Source organism: Elgaria multicarinata, chromosome 14, assembly GCF_023053635.1.
Source record: "Elgaria multicarinata webbii isolate HBS135686 ecotype San Diego chromosome 14, rElgMul1.1.pri, whole genome shotgun sequence".
Lineage (NCBI taxonomy): Eukaryota > Metazoa > Chordata > Lepidosauria > Squamata > Anguidae > Elgaria > Elgaria multicarinata.
Genome location: NC_086184.1, coordinates 33,940,054 through 33,956,860, shown reverse-complemented (window position 1 = coordinate 33,956,860; position 16,807 = coordinate 33,940,054). Strand labels below are relative to the sequence as shown.

At 44.6% G+C, this 16,807-nt stretch overlaps 1 protein-coding gene across 1 annotated transcript in view; it reads right to left on the bottom strand.

The window, feature by feature from the left end:
* The window catches only part of KCTD19 (potassium channel tetramerization domain containing 19), an 80,960-nt gene that overhangs the window by 30,648 nt on the left and 33,505 nt on the right, over nt 1-16,807 (bottom strand). Inside the window, exon 10 of the mRNA XM_063141489.1 lies at nt 13,156-13,261. Coding sequence (XP_062997559.1) covers nt 13,156-13,261 — 106 coding nt within the window. The remainder of the gene's footprint in view (nt 1-13,155; nt 13,262-16,807) is intronic.

Below are 16,807 nucleotides of genomic sequence, written 5' to 3'. Positions count from 1 at the left end.
GTGATTCAGTTGTGGATTTCTCTGACCTCCCTACTCCTGTCCCAGCCTGTGGACTCAGCTGGCCTTTGGCTCACTTTTGGATTGCTCTGTTAGGAGACCTTCCTTTGGGCAGGAAGAGCAAATTTCACATTAGGTATTTGTTTCCAGATAATAAACATTTCAATTTTCAAGAGTTGTCTAACCAACAGAATGGAGAAGATCGCCCTTCTATTTTTTCTAAACCAGAGATATATTTAGATAGAATGTCTGATCTCTAGCGTGGCACTGAAAGGACTAATGGGTTAGTAGTTGCTGTCAAAATGGAAGTTATTACTGGGGGCACATCAACACGAAGGGTTTGCCTGGGGTGGCTTCGCAGTAGCAGCACATCATTTACATGATGCAGCCACTATTGTGAAGCCATCAGGGGCAAACCCTGAAAACTCCGCTCCGAAAAGATCAACTTTTTTGATCTGTACTCAACCTTTTTTTTGACTGGTCATTGGTCATCATGGGCGGTCCCATGCTTCTGGAAAAGTACAAAAAATGGGGGGGAGAGGAATGGGGGCATTTCTCTCCCCCCTTTTTAAAATTTAATTATATCTGCGGAGCTCTGCAGATACAGATAATAAAAATAAAAAGAAATGGGGGAGTAACAGGCAGTCAGAGAAAGAACATGTGGTTCACCCAGTCCCTCTTGTGTCCTTCTTTGGCTGCCTCGTTCCTTCCCCCTCCACATTTTTAATTTTTATTATTTGTATCTGTGGAGCTCCGAAAATGCAAATTATAATTTTTAAAAAGGGGGGGAGAAACGGCTCCATTCTTCTCCATCTTACCCCTCCCCAGTTTTTATGGGGTTTTTTTACTTTTCCAGAGGTGCGGGGCCAGAAAATGTGTTCGGCCACAGCATGAAGAACTTGATCAGGAGGGCTTTAAACCGAATCTTACAGGGGCGGGAGACGTAAACCTCGAGGCAACAATGGATGAAGGCCAAGGCACCACAGTACAGAGAACAGCTCCAATAGTGCCCCAAAATAGTGTCCGTGACAATGTAGGAACAAAGCCAGACTATAAAACACATGGTCTTCGATGTCTATATACTAATGCCCAGAGCATGGGAAACAAACAGAATGAACTTGAACTCTTATTACATGAAGGCAAATACGACTTGATAGGTATAACTGAAACTTGGTGGGATGACTCCCATGACTGGAATACAGCAATTGAAGGATATAACTTGTTCAAAAAGAACAGAAGAAATAGAAAGGGAGGTGGAGTTGCACTATATGTTAAAAATACCTATCCCTGCACAGAAATACAGGCGGATCAGACTGGGAGCCCCATCGAGAGCATCTGGATTAAAATAAATGGGGCAAGGAATAAAAAGAACAGGATAATCGGAGTCTACTACCAACTACCCAATCAAGGAAAAGATGAGGACAAAACTTTTGAGAAACAAATTGCCAGTGTTTCAAGGAAGTGTGATGTAGTAGTGATGGGGGACTTCAATAACCCTGATATCTGATGGGAGACAAATACTGCCAAAAGCGGCCCTTCCAAGAAATTCCTGACATGTATGGGTGATAACTTTCTCCTACAGAAAGTGGAGGAAGGAACTAGAGGATCGGCAATCCTTGACTTGACATTGACCAATAGGGATGACTTAGTGGATAAAGTGGCAGTTACGGGAACTCTGGGGGAAAGTGACCACGTCATACTTGAATTCTTGATTATGAAGGAGACAAAAGTTGAGTGTAGCCATACACGTACTCTGGATTTTAGGAAAGCTGATTTTAATAAACTCAGAACTATGATAAGTCAGTTCACGTGGCAAGTGAGCCTAATGAGAAAAGGAGTGCAGGATGGATGGGAGTATTTAAAAAAGGAATTTTTAAAGGCAAACAATTCCAACAAGGAGAAAAGATAGAAGACAACAGAGGAAATCAATGTGGCTCCACAAAAAGCTTAGAGATGACCTGAAAACAAAAAAGGATATATATATATATATATATAGGAAGTGGAAGGAAGGCCAGGCTAAAAAAGAAGAGTACAGACAGGTAGCACAGAAGTGCTGAAATGGCATCAGGAAGGCTAAAGTTGTGAATGAGCTGAGATTAGCAAGGGAGGCTAAAAGCAATAAAAAGGCTTTCTTCAGATACGTGAGTAGTAAAAGACAGAGGAAAGAAATAGTGGTTCAACTGCTTAATGAGGATGGCAAATTGATAACAGATGAAAAAGAAAAGGCTGAAGTGCTCAATTCCTACTTTGCCTCAGTCTTTTCCCAAAAGCAGGTCTATGACCCCCCTAGAAAAAATAAAGCACAAGTTGAGGGGGCAGGATTGCAATTTGAGATTGATAAACAAATGGTCAAGGAACACCTAACTTCCTTGAATGAGTTAAAATCTCCAGGGCCCGATGAACTGCATCCTAGAGTAATGAAGGAGCTAGCGGAAGAACTCTCAGAACCTTTGTATATTATCTGTGCAAAATCAGGGAAGACGGGTGAGGTGCCGGACAACTGTAGGAGAGCTAACGTTGTCCCTATCTTCAAAAAGGGCGAAAAGGAGAACCTGGGAACTACAGACCAGTCAGTCTGACATCCATCCCTGGGAAAATTCTGGAGCAGATTATAAAGAAGTCAATCTGTAAACACCTTGAAATCCATGCAGTGATTACTAGAAGCCAACATGGATTTGTCAGGAACAAATCCTGTCAGACTAATTTGATCTCATTTTTTGATCGGGTAACCTCCCTTGTGGACTGTGGGAATGCTGTGGAAGTCATATATCTTGACTTCAGCAAAGCTTTTGACAAAGTGCCCCATGCTATTCTGATTAACAAACTAGCTAAAAGTGGGCTAGATGGAACAACTATTAGGTGGATTCACAGTTGGCTACAGAATCGGACTCAAAGAGTACTTATCAATGGAACCTTCTCAAACTGGGGAGAGGCAATGGGTGGGGTACTGCAGGGCTCAGTCCTGGGCCCAGTGCTCTTCAACATTTTTATTAATGATTTGGATGAGGAGGTGCAGGGAAGCTTATCAAATTTGCAGATGGCACAAAATTGGGTGGGATAGCTAATACCCTGGAAGACAGAAACAAACTTCAAAGTGATCTTGATAGGCTGGAGTGCTGGGCTGAAAACAACAGAATGAAATTGAATAGGGATAAATGCCAAGTTCTACATTTAGGGAATAGAAACCAAATGCACAGTTACAAGATGGGGGATTCTTGGCTCAGCAATACTACAAACGAGAAGGATCTTGGAATTGTTGTAGATTGCAAGCTGAATATGAGCCAACAGTGCAATATGGCTGCAAGAAAGGCAAATGCATTAATAGAAGTATAGCTTCCAAATCATGTGAGGTACTGGTTCCTCTCTATTCGGCCCTGGTTAGGCCTCATCTAGAGTATTGCGTTCAGTTCTGGGCTCCACAATTCAAGAAGGACGCAGACAAGCTGGAGTGTGTTCAGAGGATTACTTTCCCTTAAGACATCCTCATAAAGTTGTGTACCTTCAGAGAGGACACAACAAAGCAAAGGCAATTCTGCTGTAATCAAAAAGGAAAAAAACCAAAGCAGAAATCGACAATATGGATGGAAAGGAGTCCCTAGAGGTGGTGACCTGCAAAGGGTGTGCAATGTTCGTGTTTCTGCCTGAGCTCAACATGGCGTATACCTGCAACAAGTGCAAGCTGGTGGCACTTTTGGAAGAAAAAGTGAGGGGACTTGAGCAGCGAGTGTCCACCCTCCAAGGAATAAGAGAAGTCGAGGAGTTCTTAGACCGAACGGTGGAACTGCAACAGCAACAAGAAGCACATGAGATTGAAGAACAACAGCCAGCTGAAGCAGAAGTGGAGTATGCTGAGGGGAGGAAAGCCAATGAAGAGGAAACTCCTTGGAAAAGAGTGACAATTAGGAGAGGAGGAATTAGAAGGCGTTCTGCACCGGTGGGGCCATTGGAGTTAAGCAACCGCTTTCAGCTTCTGGAGAATGAGACTGAAGGACAGTTTGCAGAGGAGGAAGTACAGGAGACACCATGCAACAGTGACCAAGGGACAGAAGGTAGGTCAACCAAGAAGAAGAGAAGAGTAGTCGTTGTGGGAGACTCCCTGCTGCGTGGGATTGAAACCCAAGTATGTCGTGAAGACCCATGGACTCGCCAGGTGTGCTGTCTCCCTGGAGCACAGATTAGAGATGTGACTGAAAGGTTACCGAAGCTCATAAAGACAACGGACACATACCCCTTTCTTCTCATCCATGTGGATACAAATGATGTCGCCAAGCAGAGCTATGAAGAAATCATTTCAGACTTTGAAGTTCTGGGAAGGAAACTGAAGAACTTTGGGGCCCAGGTAGTTTTCTCATCCATCCTCCCAGTTCTTGGAAGAGGATTAGAAAGGGAAAGAAAAATACTCCGGATGAACGACTGGCTTCGAAGGTGGTGCCGTCGTGAGAGCTTTGGATTCTGGGACCACGGGCTACGCTACTTGGAACATGGACTGCTGGCAAGGGATGGGTTGCACCTCACAAGGGCTGGAAAGAATGAGTTCGGCCACAGCATGAAGAACTTCATCAGGAGGGCTTTAAACTGAATCTTACGGGGGTGGGAGACGTAAATTTTGAGGCAACAATGGATGAAGGCCAATGCACCACAGTACAGAGAACAGCTCCAACAGTGTCCCAAAATAGTGTCTGCAACAAGGTAGGAACAAAGCCAGACTATAAAACACATGGTCTTCGATGTCTATATACTAATGCCCAGAGCATGGGAAACAAACAGAATGAACTTGAACTCTTATTACATGAAGGCAAATACGACTTGATAGGTATAACTGAAACTTGGTGGGATGACTCCCATGACTGGAATATAGCAATTGAAGGATATAACTTGTTCAAAAAGAACAGAAGAAATAGAAAGGGAGGTGGAGTTGCACTATATGTTAAAAATACCTATCCCTGCACAGAAATACAGGCGGATGAGATTGGGAGCCCCGTCGAGAGCGTCTGGATTAAAATAAATGGGGCTAGGAATAAAAAGAATATGATAATCGGAGTCTACCACCGACCACCCAATCAAGGAGAAGACGAGGACGAAACTTTTGAGAAACAAATTACCAGTGTTTCAAGGAAGTCTGATGTAGTAGTGATGGGGGACTTCAATTACCCTGATATCTGTTGGGAGACCATTACTGCCAAAAGCGGCCCTTCCAAGAAATTCCTGACATGTATGGGTGATAACTTTCTCCTACAGAAAGTGGTGGAAGGAACTAGAGGATCGGCAATCCTTGACTTGTTATTGACCAATAGGGATGACTTAGTGGATAAAGTGGCAGTTACGGGAACTCTGGGGGAAAGTGACCACGTCATACTTGAATTCTTGATTATGAAGGAGACAAAAGTCGAGCGTAGCCATACACGTACTCTGGATTTTAGGAAAGCTGATTTTAATAAACTCAGAACTATAATAAGTAAGGTCCCGTGGCAAGGGAGCCTAAAGAGAAAAGGAGTGCAGGATGGGTGGGAGTATCTAAAAAATGAAATTTTAAAGGCACAGTTACAAACAATTCCAACAAGGAGAAAAGATAGAAGACAACAGAGGAAACCAATGTGGCTCCACAAAAAGCTTATTGATGAACTGAAAACAAAAAGGGATACATATAGGAAGTGGAAGGAAGGCCAGGCTACAAAAGAAGAGTACAGACAAGTGGCGCAGAAGTGCCGAAATGGCGTCAGGAAGGCTAAAGCTGTGAATGAGCTGAGATTAGCGAGGGATGCTAAAAGCAATAAAAAGGCTTTCTTCAGATACATGAGTAGTAAAAGACAGAGGAAAGAAATGGTGGTTCAGCTGCTTAATGAGGATGGCAAATTGATAACAGATGACAAAGAAAAGGCTGAAGTGCTCAATTCCTACTTTGCCTCGGTCTTCTCCCAAAAGCGGGTCTATGACCCCCCTGGAAAAAGTGAAGCAGAAGTTGAGGGGGCAGGATTGCAGTTTGAGATTGATAAACAAATGGTCAAAGAACACCTAATTTCCTTGAATGAGTTCAAATCTCCAGGGCCCGATGAACTGCATCCAAGAGTAATGAAGGAGCTAGCGGAAGAACTCTCAGAACCTTTGTCTATTATCTTTGCAAAATCATGGAAGACGGGTGAGGTGCCGGACGACTGGAGGAGGGCTAACGTTGTCCCTATCTTCAAAAAGGGCAAAAAGGAGGAACCTGGGAACTACAGACCAGTCAGTCTGACATCCATCCCTGGGAAAATTCTGGAGCAGATTATAAAGAAGTCAATCTGTAAACACCTTGAAACCAATGCAGTGATTACTAGAAGCCAACATGGATTTGTCAGGAACAAATCCTGTCAGACTAATTTGATCTCATTTTTTGATAGGATAACCTCCCTTGTGGACTGTGGGAATGCTGTGGACGTCATATATCTTGACTTCAGCAAAGCTTTTGACAAAGTACCACATGACATTCTGATTAACAAACTAGCTAAAAGTGGGCTAGATGGAACAACTATCAGGTGGATCCACAGTTGGCTACAGAATCGGACTCAAAGAGTACTTATCAATGGAACCTTCTCAAACTGGGGAGAGGCAACGAGTGGGGTGCCGCAGGGCTCAGTCCTGGGCCCAGTGCTCTTCAACATTTTTATTAATGATTTGGACAAGGAGGTGCAGGGAACGCTGATCAAATTTGCAGATGACACAAAATTGGGTGGGATAGCTAATACCCTGGAAGACAGAAACAAACTTCAAAGTGATCTTGATAGGCTGGAGTGCTGGGCTGAAAACAACAGAATGAAATTTAATAGGGATAAATGCCAAGTTCTACATTTAGGGAATAGAAACCAAATGCACAGTTACAAGATGGGGGACACTTGGCTCAGCAATACTACAAACGAGAAAGATCTTGGAATTGTTGTAGATCACAAGCTGAATATGAGCCAACAGTGCGATATGGCTGCAAGAAAGGCAAATGCTATTTTGGGCTGCATTAATAGAAGTATAGCTTCCAAATCACGTGAGGTACTGGTTCCTCTCTATTCGGCCCTGGTTAGGCCTCATCTAGAGTATTGCGTCCAGTTCTGGGCTCCACAATTCAAGAAGGATACAGACAAGCTGGAGCGTGTTCAGAAGAGGGCAACCAGGATGATCAGAGGTCTAGAAACAAAGCCCTATGAAGAGAGACTGAAAGAACTGGGCATGTTTAGCCTGGAGAAGAGAAGATTGAGGGGAGACATGATAGCACTCTTCAAATACTTAAAAGGTTGTCACACAGAGGAGGGCCAGGATCTCTTCTCGATCCTCCCAGAGTGCAGGACACGGAATAACGGGCTCAAGTTAAAGGAAGCCAGATTCCGGCTGGACATCAGGAAAAACTTCCTGACTGTTAGAGCAGTGCGACAATGGAATCAGCTACCTAGGGAGGTTGTGGGCTCTCCCACACTAGAGGCATTCAAGAGGCAGCTGGACAACCATCTGTCAGGGATGCTTTAGGGTGGATTCCTGCATTGAGCAGGGGGTTGGACTCGATGGCCTTGTAGGCCCCTTCCAACTCTGCTATTCTATGATTCTATGATTCTATGAGGGCAACCAGGATGATCAGGGGTCTGGAAACAAAGCCCTATGAAGAGAGACTGAAAGAACTGGGCATGTTTAGCCTGGAGAAGAGAAGATTGAGGGGAGACATGATAGCAGTCTTCAAATACTTAAAAGGTTGTCACACAGAGGAGGGCCAGGATCTCTTCTCGATCCTCCCAGAGTGCAGGACACGGAATAACGGGCTCAAGTTAAAGGAAGCCAGATTCCAGCTGGACATCAGGAAAAACGTCCTGTTAGAGCAGTACGACAATGGAACCAGTTACGTAGGGAGGTGGTGAGCTCTCCCACACTAGAGGCCTTCAAGAGGCAGCTGGACAGGCATCTGTCAGGGATGCTTTAGGGTGGATTCCTGCATTGAGCAGGGGGTTGGACTTGATGGCCTTGTAGGCCCCTTCCAACTCTGCTATTCTATGATTCTATGAAAATTCGCACTTGCCTTCCTTCCCGTGCAGATGCTGGAAAGGAATGCAAATGCGGGTGCAAGGTGCCTCGTGGCGCCAAAGCTCTGCCATAAAGACGGGGGCTGGGAAAGAGACAAAGGGGAGAACACAACGAAGGTTTCTTGGCTTTCATTATATAAAAATGTGGCAAAATGACATCTCTATCCCCCTCAAAGGAAGTGCCCATTACTTCGGTTGATATGCCAGCAATGCCCTTTCCTGGATAGGTATAGCCTAGCCACAGTTATTCATGCACTGGTAACCTCACAATTAAGACTACTGTAACGCATTCTATGCAGGGCTAGTTGTGTGTGTGGTTTGGAAGCTGCAGCTTGTGAAGAACACAGCAGCTAAGGTGCTCACGGGTTCACCTACCTCTGCTCAAATAAAACTGGTTAAAAGAACTGCACGGGCTGCCTGCTAGCTACTGAGGCATGTACAAGATCATGTTGTTATCTTATAAAGCCCTAAACAACTAGGGACCAGGATATCTAGCAGATCGCCTTCCCTGATATACACCCAGGTGACATTTACAATAGTCAGAGGAGGCCCTGCTCGTCATTCCAAGATGAAGAGAATATCATCATGAAGAACCTTGACAGCAAGGTTCTGTAGCAGCACCCAAAACTCTCCCTCGTGCGGTTCGGAAGGCGGAAAATGTAATGTCTTTTAAATGCCTCCTGAAAACCTGTCTTTTTAGACAAGTCGTCCCTGGACTGTAACTTATTCTGGTTTTATGTGACTTTTAAAGTTTTAAGTTTTAATCTGGATTGTTGTTATATTATGGTTTTAGTTGTAAACTGCCCAGAAAGCAGTATAAATATGAAATAAATAAATAAATATGGAATATTTTGAACTGCTTACTAAGCTGTTGATCACAACTAAACAAGCCCCTGCTGGCTCATTTTAAATAAGGACAAACTCCTATTTCAGATATGTTTGGGCCAAACTCACATAGCTAAGGAAACACAATATACACATTCATGGGGAAATTGATTTTATTGATAAATCATTGGAATAACAAATGCACAATAACATCTACCCTATTTCTTCGATTCTAAGACACACTTTTCCCCCCATATAAACATCTCTAAAAATGGGGTGCGTCTTAGAATCGCGGGTGTGTCTTAGTTGTTTTTTTTCTGTTGGTGGTACTGAAATTAGTGTGCACCTTACAATCGATGGTGTCTTACAATCGAAGAAATATGCTATATTGATATACTCTATTTTCTCTTTACTAGGGAGTAACCCACCCACCCACTCCAAATTCAATGGAATATTTTTATTGAACATGCATAGGATTGTGATGTTAATTAATTGTTTTAAAATACTCCAAATTTTCCTGACGTAAGTTGTAGTTGATACCTTTCAGTATGTCTGTGTTTGCATATTTATGTTGGTACTTATCTTTCAATTGTATATTTTTCAATATTTTCATAATAAAGAGTAGCTTTAAAATTATTGTGTTGGATCCAAGCTCAGTTATCTTTAGAGTGATTTTAATGGGTCTACTCTAAATATAACCACCAACCCAACATTTGGTAGTGGTCATATTGCATATTTCACCCAGCAAATTTCTCTCAAATTATTGGGAGTCTTGCTAATGGTTCTTTCCAAAGTACCAAAGATTCATTTGCCATAAAATAGTCATGAAGTCCTATTGTTTTGGTTCTTCTACAAGGAATGATAGGAACTCTGTTTTTTTGTTTTTTGTTTAAGGGAATGATAATCCCATATTGGACATCTCTGGCACCCTGACAGAACTACATCTCTGAGAAAGTTCTGGCAGTTAAATATTTAAGTTTATAAGGCAGACCTGTTCTAAACCAGCTGAGCGCCAAGGTTGAAGCAACATTTCTACCTGACAGAGCACCATCCTGCGAAGAATCTTCTATAAATTCACACCTATTCTACTGTTTCCACTGCACCACATCCTATCAACCACTGTCACACACTCCGTTACGTGAACATAGAGAGGTTTTCAGAATAGGTTATGTAACTGACAGCATTTACAATCGGCAGAACTCGGGTGAGTTAATCTCTCTCAGCTTTGCCCACCAGGGTTCTCTGTCCAGCAGCAAGCAAGGCCTGGAGGGCAGGAAGGTGGAGTGACAGTGGTCTATCGGGATTCCACCCCCCTGACCAGGTGCCCTGTCCCACAATCTGCAGGGTTCAAATGTGTGTATCTGAAGGTGGGTGCCCAGGATAGAATAGGGATTCTGTTGGTGTACCGTCCACCCCACTGTTCAACAGTCTCCCTTCCTGAGCTAGCTGGGATAGTCTCGGCGTTGGTGATGGAGTCCACCCAGCTTGTTGTTCTGGGGGACTTCAATATCCATGCTGAAGCTTCCCTGTCGGGAGCAGCTCAGGACTTAATGTCCGCCATGACAACTATGGGTCTGTCCCAAATAGTATCTGGCCCCACCCATGTTGCTGGGCACACTTTGGACCTTGTTTTCTGTGCTGGATGGGGTGACAGGGATCTGAGAGTGGAGGAACTTTCTATAGTTCCATTGTCATGGACAGATCACTACCTGGTGGAGTTTAGACTTGCTGGCACTCAGAACCTCTGCAGGGGTGGAGGACGATTAAGATGGTCCGCCCCAGGAGGCTGATGAATCCAAATGGTTTCCTGATAGCTCTTGGGGATTTTCCTGTTGCCTCGGCAGGTGATTCTGTTGAAGCCCTGGTTGATCTCTGGAATGGAGAAATGGCCAGGGCAGTAGACATGATTGCTCCTGAGCGTCCTCTCTCACATTGTGGAGCCACACCAGCCCCCTGGTTTTCTGGTGAACTGACAGCAATGAAATGAGTGAGACGGAGGCTAGAACGACGTTGGCGGAAAACTCAGAGTGAATATGATTGAACACAGGCTAGAGCCTATTTGAAGGCCTTCTCCGTGGCAATTCGGGCAGTGAAAACTTTTTTCTCTCTGCCACTATTGCATCTGCAAAGAGCCATCTGGTGGAGCTGTTTCGGGTGGTTAGGGGCCTTCTACACTCTGGCCCCCAAGAGGAGATTTCAGACCTTTCAACAGACCGCTGTGACTAATTTGCCCAGTACTTTGCAGACAAAATCACTCGGATCTGTTCCGACTTGGATGCTATTGTTGATACAGTCCCAGTGGATATAATTTTGGCACATGCTTGTCCAATATTATTGGATTCCTTTCAGTTTGTACAGTCCAATGATGTGAACAGGGTCCTTGGATTAGTGAGAGCCACCTCATGTATACTAGATCCTTGCCCTTCCTGGCTTATAAAAGCAGCCAGGTGGAGTGATTAATGCCTCCCTCCTCCAAGGTAGGGTACCAGCCTGCTTGAAGGAGGCAGTGGTAAGACCCACATTGAAAAAGCCCTCCTTGACCCCCACAGTATTGGATAACTACTGTCCAGTCTCCAACATTCCATTTTTGGGCAAGGTATTGGAGCGTGTAGTTGCCTCCCAACTCTAGAGATTCCTGGATGAGATGGATTATCTAGATCCATTTCAATCTGGCTTCAGGCCTGGTTATGGGACAGAAACAGCTTTGGTCACCGTGGTGGATGATCTTCGCCAGGAACTGGACAGGGGGAGTGTGTCCCTGCTGGTTCTGCTGGACCTCTTGGCAGCGTTCAATACCATCGACCATGGTGTCCTTCTGGGTCACCTTGCTGGGATGTGACTTAGAGGCACTGTTTTATAGTGGCTCCATTCCTTCCTGGATGGGTGGACCCAGAAGGTGGTACTGGGGGACTCCTGTTCGACTCCTTGGCTGTTGGCCTGTGGAGTCCCTCAGGGCTCTGTTTTGTCCCCCATGCTATTTAACATATACATGAAACCATTGGGAGAGGTTATCCGGAGTCGTGGGGTGTGGTTCCACCAGTATGCTGATGACACCCAACTCTACTACTCCTTTCCACCCAATTCCAAGGAAGCAGTTTCTGTGCTAGACCGGTGTCTGTTGGCAGTAATGGATTGGATGAGGACGAACAAATTGAAGCTTAATCCAGATAAGACAGAGGTGCTCCTGGTCAGTCGAAAGGCAGATCAGGAATAGGGATTCAGCTTGTGCTGGATGGGGTTACACTCCCCCTGAAGACACAGGTCCGCAGCTTGGGTGTACTTCTGGATTCAGCCCTGAGCCTGGATGCCCAGGTTTTGGTGGTGGCCAAGAGTGCATTTGCACAGTTAAAGCTAGTGCGCCAGCTGCGCCCGTTCCTAGAGATGTCAGATCTAGCCACGGTGACACATGTCTTAGTTACATCCCTATTGGATTACTGTAATGCGCTCTACGTGGGGCTGCCTTTGAACAGTGTTCAGAAACTCCAGCTGGTTCAAAGAGCTGCAGCCAGGTTGTTGACCGGGGCTGGTTACAGGGAGCATACAACTCCCCTGTTAAAACAGCTCCACTGGCTTCCAGTTTGTTTCCGGGCACAATTCAAAGTGCTGGTTATGATCTATAAAGCCCTATATGGCTCGGGTCCAGGTTATTTGAATGACTATATTCTCCCTTATGAGACTGCCCGTGCTTTGAGATCTTCTGGAGGAGCCCTTCTCTCAGTCCCACCATCTTCACAGGAGCACTTGGTGGGAACATGGGAGAGGGCCTTCTCGGTGGCTGCTCCAGTGCTTTGGAACTCTCTTCCCGGGGAAGCTAGACTGGCTCCCTCCTTGATGGGCTTTCGGAAGCAGGCTAAAACTTGTTTGTTCCAGCAGGCCTTTGGAGAATAATCTGGCCCTCCATCTATGTTAATGACTTATAATTTCGTTGTGTATTTTAAACGTTTATGGTTTTTTACATTTCTTTTCCTAGGTTTTACAATGTATGTTTTAAACTTTGTAAGACCACCTTGAGGCCCAGTATTGGGCAAAACGTGGGATACAAATAATAATAATAATAATAATAATAATAATAATAATAATAATAATAATAATAATAATAATAATGTGTTGTTTGGTTGAATGCTCTGCTATGAAATCTTGTGTATGTGTGTGTGTGTGGGTGTTTGTATGTTTGCTTGGAGGATGCAACTTTGTTCCACCATTTTGGGAGCAGGAAAAGCTAGGCTGGGAGTTCTCTCTGCCAATAAGGATACAAATGTGCTGAACTAAACAAAAACAACTGAGAGGAAAATAACCTTACATCTCGAGGGTCGTCACTGGATTCACAGCCCTTCTCTGATACTGCAATCTCAAGATTTCTACATGGAAAAGCTTCACTTTGAGCTTCCTGTTGTTGCACCCATAATCTGTAAAGGAAACATTTCATGTCCAATATTCAGCAACCCTCCTTTACAAGAAACATTTTCCATGGCTCTGGCGAGTGCGTTGCACCTTCACACATATGCTGTCTGCACTTTGGAAGGAGGCTACTGCTGATCTTCTCTTATTAAGAGGTAAAGACAGAAGAAGGGGAATGGGGTATTGTCCCTGGGATAGAAAAGAAGACTGAAGGGGGAGGGGGGAGTTGGCTTTGTCAGCTCCTCCATGGAAGACACAAACCATGCAGGAAACTGGGTGTGTGTGTGTGTTGTCTTGACAATGACACCTTAGCTGCTCGTTCCCTCAAAATCCCGCAGCATCGCAGCTGCAGGGTGAGAACGGAAAATCTCACCACAGGAGGGAGCATGGGCTTTCTGGCCGAAAAGGCTGCAGTGCGGCGTCCATTCAGCTCGTCAAGCCCACCACCTGCCCAGCCTTCCCACACTTCCCACCACCTATGCTGGGCCTTGATCTGCCCAAGTAAAGCCCCCCGGCTCAACCCGAAGAGAGGCCACCACCGACAGAAGGAGGAATGAAGGTGGTGGCTTTGGGGCAAAGGAAAAAGTCATGGTAAGTCAGCAACTTTTAAAAAGTGCAGTTTCAGGGGGCAAGCCCGAGGTGGCTGTGAGTTGGTGACTGTGTCATATAAACTGCACAGCGCCAGCTTGCAGCTACTTCAGGCTAAACAGAGCGTATATACAAGGCAATCTCTCCAACTGGCTCCTCCTAGGGAGGAGCTCCCACAAATAGGTTTCTGTTTCCTTCTAGTCCATCTGGGAGCAACATGGTTATAAGGTGAAATGCAAACCATTTACAGGAAAAACATATAGAGGTGTCTAGCATGAGGAAGGCCAAGTCAAACCTACAATCAACAGAAGCATGAGAATGTCCTCCATGGTTTTTCTTGAAAATAGGTAAAACAGTAAGAAAAATCTCACATTTTCTCCAAGAAAGGAAGGACAACATTCAGAATTCTTCACCAGTTTGTGAATCCTTTGCTGAGAGATCACTTTGGGAAGCCTATGCATTGTCCACAGAGGCAATCACATCCACCTCTTCCTGTCTAAGACAGTGCCGAAGTTGACACCCCACATGTTTCATCTAAAGAGGAGTAGCTGCCTCGCCCACAAAACATTGCTGTGGTGCCAGAGGGGGGGCGGGGTGCACCTTGCTCAGTCCCAGGCAGGGACTGCCCTCCAGCCTTGATGGGGGATGGGGGCGGGGACATCCAAAGGACACTGAAATTCCAGTTTCCTTCATTGGAAAAAATGTGTTCAGTGATTATATGGAGTGGTTATGGAAGTCCATAGTTTGAATCTCACTGCAACCATGAGCTCACCTCAACGTAGCCTCCCACCCACCCCTCTCTCTGTCAGCTGCCTCCACCCTCATTAGATAATAATCCTGGCCTCCCTGACATGTTGTTTACAGATCCTTGATGTCACATGTGTGAATTGGTTTGGACACTTTAAGGGCCAAATTATATATCATGTTAAGCACACTTTTCAGCTGCTATGATGGGGAGTTTGAATTTAACCCTTCCCTCCCATTTGGTATCCAAAATTAGCCCCTACTGTTTCAAAACACCATTTTTAAATAGCTCATTATCCCCATTAAAGCTGCAGAAATGGTCACAAAGCACAGGAGAGGACCTGGAGGCTGACAATGTCATGTAAAAGACCCACAAATATCCGTGAGCAACCAACCTCAATCACAGCATAAAAGCCCCATATGGAGAAGCCCTTTGACTTTCAAGTACTTTTGCTATTTCTCTGACTCATTGGCTAGTTTTAGCTATCTAGAGCCAATCAGAGAGGACCTTGTGGGTGGGCTGCTAGGACAAGTGAAAGTGACTGGAATACAAATGTTTCTTTAAAATAATTGTAATTTGATTGATTTGGAGAGTGTGTGTGTTAGTAACTAAATGAGTGAGTGTGTTTGATTGAATGGGTCTATTCACATGTAACACTAAGCCACCGTGGTTAGCATTGGGAAGTGAACCATGGGGTCTTAGTGTGTCATGGGGGGGGGGAGAAAAACCTGACAACGATGTCTAATTAACCACCACATTGCAGTGGGGTTAAGGAGCTCTAGGATGGCTTATTGTGTCAGCTATCAGGATCCCCATGGTTTAAAACGGCTATGGTTTAAAATGCAACAACCATAGAGTCAGCTGCCTAGAGCTTATACCTCTTCTGGTGATGCTCTAGGCATCACGGCCAGACTCTATTGTCGCTGCCATATAGCGATGGATGGAGTGGCTGGCACATGCTGGGATAACCGGCTGCAGTGAAGTTAGCCTGGGGGCTAACTATGATGCAGGGAACAGTAAGTAAACCACACATGGACCGCAGGTTCTGGGCCAATGCCTGTGTTGTTGTTGCTCTGCATTTGAAATTGAAATTTTTCTACTTTCATTTGTTGAGAGGAGAGTCTAGGGTCCAGCAAACTATATGTAAATAATAATAATTAATAATAATTAATATTCAGAGACTGGTGGGAGGGGCTCTGTCATTAATGTTGCTGTTTTAAAGATAATTCTTGAAAGCTCATTTCTGATATTTGTGTTGAGGGCATTCATTAAAAATGAATGTATGGTGCCTGGTCTCCTTTTATATATATTTTTAAAAAAACTGATTTATGGAGGGGCGCTGAGCCTGTATGCAAACACTCCACTCCACTCTGGCCTAAAAGAAATCCTACCAGACAGCAAACATTGAGCCCCCAGAAGCTGCAACTCAGGCCATAGCTAGACCTAAGGTTTATCCCTGAATCGTCCAGGGGTCAAACCTGTTCATCTAGGTGACACACAGGGGATCCAGTGCTCAGGCAGGGGTGAACCCTGGATGATCCCAGGATAAGCCTTAGGTCTAGCTGTGGCCTCAGTGGAATAAAGAAAGGGATGTCCCAGGGATCATGACAGGTGAAAAATAAAGTTCTCATGGCATATTTGGGGAAAGGAACACTGCTCTAACTCTAGCCCTAGACAACAAGGGAGAGGAACCTACAATGGCACAGAGGATGGATAAAACATCTAAAGATGGTATGGAACCTATGCAATTAATACTTTACCACATAGAAAGTCTCCAAGAGGAATGGGAGTAAAGACTTTGGAGGACAAAGTAAAGACTTTGAAGGACAACAATAGACCGATTGTTCCAAACTTAGATGATTATTGGAAATACTACAAATGAAGTCATGGAATTAGGCCTACTCAAAAAGACAGTGAACACGTGGCTGATGAAATCTAACAATGAGTTGCAGCAGCGCATAGAATCCTTAAAGAATTATAGCTGCATGCCCAATCTATGTTTCGGGGGGCCTAGCAGAACCTGTAGAAGGGTGCAACACAGTTGATTTAACAATGGCATGGTTGTCAGAAGCTCTACCAGAGCTCACGCTTTCCAGAGGAGATGTAGAAAGAGCCCACATGTTGGCAGGAATACAACTGCAAAATGGAGCAAAATCGTGTTAGTGAGATTCACAAATCTTGAAGTTAAAAACATAATTCTGACAAGCGCATGCAATAGGTA